Source organism: Elephantulus edwardii, unplaced genomic scaffold (assembly GCF_000299155.1).
Source record: "Elephantulus edwardii isolate Elephantulus edwardi_28Jun2011 unplaced genomic scaffold, EleEdw1.0 scaffold00221, whole genome shotgun sequence".
In the NCBI taxonomy this organism is placed as follows: domain Eukaryota; kingdom Metazoa; phylum Chordata; class Mammalia; order Macroscelidea; family Macroscelididae; genus Elephantulus; species Elephantulus edwardii.
This window is the reverse complement of record NW_006399971.1, coordinates 565,815-571,043: the sequence shown is the minus strand read 5'-3', so window position 1 is coordinate 571,043 and position 5,229 is coordinate 565,815. Positions and strand designations below refer to the sequence as shown.

At 33.6% G+C, this 5,229-nt stretch overlaps 1 protein-coding gene across 1 annotated transcript in view; it reads left to right on the top strand.

The window, feature by feature from the left end:
• Window positions 1–5,229, top strand: part of LOC102854222 (butyrophilin-like protein 2-like) — a 70,260-nt gene that overhangs the window by 36,194 nt on the left and 28,837 nt on the right. The window contains exons 3-5 of the mRNA XM_006898145.1: window positions 2,981–3,001; window positions 3,215–3,235; window positions 4,776–4,796. Of these exons, the coding sequence (XP_006898207.1) occupies window positions 2,981–3,001; window positions 3,215–3,235; window positions 4,776–4,796 (63 nt within the window). The remainder of the gene's footprint in view (window positions 1–2,980; window positions 3,002–3,214; window positions 3,236–4,775; window positions 4,797–5,229) is intronic.

Sequence of the window (5,229 nt, the reverse complement as noted above, 5' to 3'; positions counted from 1 at the left end):
ATCTGACATACTTTGGGCATGTTGCAAGGAGGAACTGGTCCTTGGAGAGGGACATCATATTTGGCAAAGTGGAGGGGTGGCGAAGGAGAGGAGACCTTTGATGAGATGGATCGATTCTGTGACTAGAGAGGTGGGAATAAGTGCGTTTGAGATGGCTAGGTTGGCACAAGATAGAAGAGCATATAGAGCTCTTGTACGTAGGGTCGCTATGAGTCGGAAGTGACTCGATGGCACATAGCAACAACAACAACAACAACAGATTGAAAAAGAGTAGGTAAAATTATGTCTCTATGCAGGTGATATGATAGCATGCTTAGGAAAATCTTAAAGACTCAGCAAGAAAACTACTGGACATAGCTGACCAATTCAGCAAATTGGCAGGATATAAGATCAACAAACAAAAGTCAGTTTAATTTCTCTACAGTGAAAAAGATAATATAGAACTGGAGCTGAGAAAAACAATATCTTTCACAATTGCTAATCACAAGATTAAGTACTTGGGAGTAAATCTAACCAGAGCACAAATGATCTATTCAAAGAGAATGACAAAGCATTACTACAAGAAACCAAAAGAGACCCAGAGAAGTGGAAGAATATTCCTTGCTCATGCATAGGAAGACTCAAAATGACAATACTACCAAAGGCAATTTATATGTTCAATGCAATCCCAATACAAATACCAATTCCATTTTTCAGTGAAATGGAAAAGGCTATCTCAAATTTCATTTGGAATGGATAGAGGCCCCAAATAAGGAAAGCATCCTCAAAAAGAGAAACAAGGTAGGAGGCATCTCACTCCCTCATTTTAAATCCTACTCTACTGCCATGGTGATCAAGATAGCACAGTACTGATACAATGACAGACACATAGATCAATAGAATTGAGAATCCAGTAATCATCCCATCCACATATGGTCAATTAATTTTTTACAAGGAGATGAAATCAGTCAAGTGGGGAAATGAGAGCCTTTTTAACAGTGTTGGCAAGATTGGAAAACTATTTGCAGAAAACTCAAGCAAGATCCACACCTCACTCCAAACACAAAACCCAACTCAAAGTGGATCATGGACAGAGGACTAAAACTAAAGGTATAAACTTCCTAATCCACAATATAAAAAGTCTTCCATGCACCCTGAAAAATCTACAACCAGGAGAGGATAAAATAGATGAATGGGACCTTCTAAGAATAAAATCTCTATTCACATCCAAAAACTTCTCCAACAGGGTTAAAAGGGAAGCCACAGAGTATGAAAAAAATATTTAGTAATGACGTAGTTGATAAGGGTCTTATATCTAGAATTTATAAAATACTCGAACACTACAATAAGATAAATGTAAACAACCCAGTTGAAAAATCGTCACAGGATATGAACAGACAATTCACCAAAGAAGACATTCAGATGGCAAAAAAAAAACAACACGTGAATGTTCAAAATCCCTAGCTCTCAGAGAGATGAAAATCAAAACAACTTTGAAATATCATCTCATCCCAATAAGAATAGCAAAATTTAACAGAAGAGAAAACAACAAATGCTGGCGAGGTTGTAGAGAAACTGGAACCCTTATTCACTCTTGGTGGGGGTATGAAATGGTGTAACTACTCCGGAACCATTTGACCCAGCAATTCCACCACTGGGAATACACCCTAAAGAAACCATAAGTGCCACCCAAACAGATACATGCACACCTATGTTTATTTCAACTTTGTTCACAATAGTTGGAAATAACCCAAGTGCCTATCAACAAACGAATGGATAGAGAAGCCATGGTATATCCACACAATGGAATACTACGCAGCATTGAAAACCATGAACTTACGAAATATTACACAAAATGGATGAGCCTGGAGGACATTATGCTGAGTGAAATATCTTAATCACAAAAAGACAACTATGACATAACACCACTGTTATAAAAGAGGATTAACATGATTAGATATTATTGTTATGACAGAAGTGCAGAAACAAGGTAGCATACTGGAGTGGACTTGGGGGCAGGGATTGAATAACAGTGAAAGAATTTGTTCTTCTCCTTTTCAAAAAGAAAAGCAAATTGGAGGGGGAAGGGTGGGCAGGGAGGAAAAGTGCAACAATGAATGAATGGAAACCCAAAGTTTCTGTAAACTTTCATGAAAATCAATTTAAAATTAAAAAAAAAAGAATTGATTGCAGAGGAAACTAGGAAACACATCTTTATGTAAATGAGATCTTCCTTCTGAAATACATGTTACCAAACAGATTGAGTTAGAATAGACATATAAATGTTCTTCTGATTGAATATTCTTATCATAGGAATGCATGCTTTATATCAGAAAAATATTAATTTACAAGTTTAGTTTCTTTTTCATTTTTCTTTTAAAAACCAAACCAGTAACAAAGGGAAAAAAAATAGATTATCAATATTTTCTTCTAAGTTGCCTATGGCTACATTGAAACCTCCAATGCTTTAGTTAGCACCCTAGCTTAACAATTTTTTATACCACCTTGGGACTCACATTACTCTAATATGCAAACAATATTTTCACCTCTAAAAATGGTTGGTGCTATTAAATTTGTTAATTGAAGTTAAAAAACAAAGTAACTAACAAGACAAAATTATTAGGTGGAAATGTTTTTCCCCAAAGCAGACATATTTGGCTGCAAAAACCTAAGAAGACTGTAGAAAATAACACTTACATTAAAGAAGGCCTTTAATTAATAATTATTTTCAGAATTAATAGGGGTTTTATAGTTGATGCAGGAAAGTCCTAAGAAGAAACAAAGCTAATTCATTAGCAGTTGGTGAGTACTAAAAGAATTTCTTATAGTGGCTCTAAGGAGTAATTATGTTCTAACAAACTAAATAATGCAAATGATGAGTTAGAATGCAAATTCCTACAATCTGATTTAAACGTTTATCCATACAACCAATGTTATAAAAGGCAAAGCCTATCATCACATTTCTTGTATTTAACATTTGCTTTTTTTATTTTATTTTCAGAGCAAATCAATGAAGAACTTAGTAAGTTCTATGTTTCTATCATGTACTAAATTGAAAATAAGATTGATTGATAACATTAACTTCTCCATAACTTGTTGATTGTATATGATTAACTGGAGTTCAGTCAAGTCTCAAACACCTTACTAAAACTTTTACTGATATCTCCAAATTAAAAAAAGACTATATTCTACATATTTTTTTAAATTAATATGTCCCTCTTTTCTTTATTTGTAGAAAAAGTCACTCTAGAATGTGGTAAGTTTTGATTTTGCTAAACTAAAATTACAACTGACATCTTCTTAGAATATGATCTTCTCTGTAATTAGTACCCGTAATTTGATGCAAATATTCATTAATGGCTCCAGGTTATAGAAACTTAAATTCTACAGTAATATTCTTGGAATGAATATGTACTTTTTTATTTGTAGACAAAGTTTTTGTAAAAAATGGTAAATTCTGTGTTTCTTTCATATGCTTAATTGAACATGCAATTATTATCTGCTTGAAACACTAATTTCTCCCTAAGTTGTTATAAACATAGGATGAATTGGAGTTCAGTCAATTCCAGTAATATTACACAAATATTTACTGATAGTTCCAAGATATACTGTTCTTATTGTATGCATTTGAGTCTGAATCAACTCACCGCTGGCTAAGGGCTTTCAGAGGCAGTAGATCACACCAGATTTCCCAAAATTCCCTCATAGAGTAGATGATGGATTCAAACTCTGTGCCTTTGGAACTGCAGCACAGCTTCTTACCACTAGGTTATCCATCATTTTGATTAGAATTTTTTTTTCTATTAATTTTTATTTGCAAGTTAAGTCAGTAAAGAGCTTAGTAAGTTTCGTAGTTCTTTCATATGTTAAGTTAGAAATACAATTTGTGTCTGTTCAGAACCCTACTGTCTCTGTAACTGCTTATACAAATATGATAAATTGTATGACTTCCTGGAGTTCAGTCAAATTCCAGCTCGCTAACTCAATTATTTAATGATATTTCCAAATTATAGAAAAAATTCTACTATAATTTTTGACATTGATATACTCCTTCTTTATTTATTTCATTGTCTTGTAGTACAATTCAATAAATAATGTGTTACGTTTTGTGTTACTCACATTTAAAATTGAAAATATAATTAGTAGCTTCCTGGAACACTGCATTTTTGTAACTGGTTCCAAGAAATCAAATATTCCCTAATAGCTACAAATTATAGAACAGTAAATTCTACCATTATATTTCCTGGAATTAATATGTGCCTCTTTGCTTTTTTTCCATAGACAAAATCTCTACAGAACATGATAAGTTCTGCTTTTTTTTCATGAGTGGCATCCACTTCCTAAACAATTGCCTCTGGAAACTCTGTGAACTTTGATAAATTTCCATAGTTATAGAGGTGCTTCAAGCCTTTTGTTCATAGGGTTTCTACGTGTTGTGCTCTACTCAAAGGCAAACAACAATAACACAAATTGAACATACTATTATTATCTACTTGAAGCTACCTTTTCCATAACTTGTTCCAAGCATAAGATGAAGTGAATTCAGTTAACTCCTGTAAACTTATTCACACATTCATTGATAGGTCCAAGTTGTGCTACTGTTAAATGTTTCTATTATAGTCTGAATGAACTCATAACTAAACCTCTAGTTTCCAGAGGCAGTAATCATATCAGACAACATTCCCTAAACTTCTCTCATAGAATTTCTGGTGGATTATGAACTGCTGCACATCTTCTTACCAGTAAGCCATCCTTCATATTTGCTTGAATTAATAGTTTCTCTATTTTCTTTGCAGACCAAATCAGAAAAGAACTTGGTAAGTTCAGTGGTTCTTTCATATGCTAAACTGAAATTACAATTGATTCTTCCATATGCTAAATTAAAATTACAGTTGGTGTTTGCTCTGAACACTAAGTTCTCTGTAACTGGTTGTATGTATATGGTGAACTGTATAAAAGATGTCCTGGAATTCAGTCTAATTCTAGCACTCAAATCAATTACTTACTGGTCTTTCCATATCATAGATGACCAAATTCTATTGTATTTCTTGGCATTAATATAGAACCTGCTTGACTCTGAGAAGAATTAGAATCCCAGAATATTTGACTATGCTTATTATGCAAAGTCTATTCATTGATTGTGTGGGTCACAACAGTGATTACTCTGAGAAGAATGGGAATCCCAGAACACTTGATTGTGCTTATGCAAAACCTATACTTGGACCAGGAGGCAGTCATCAGAACAGAGCA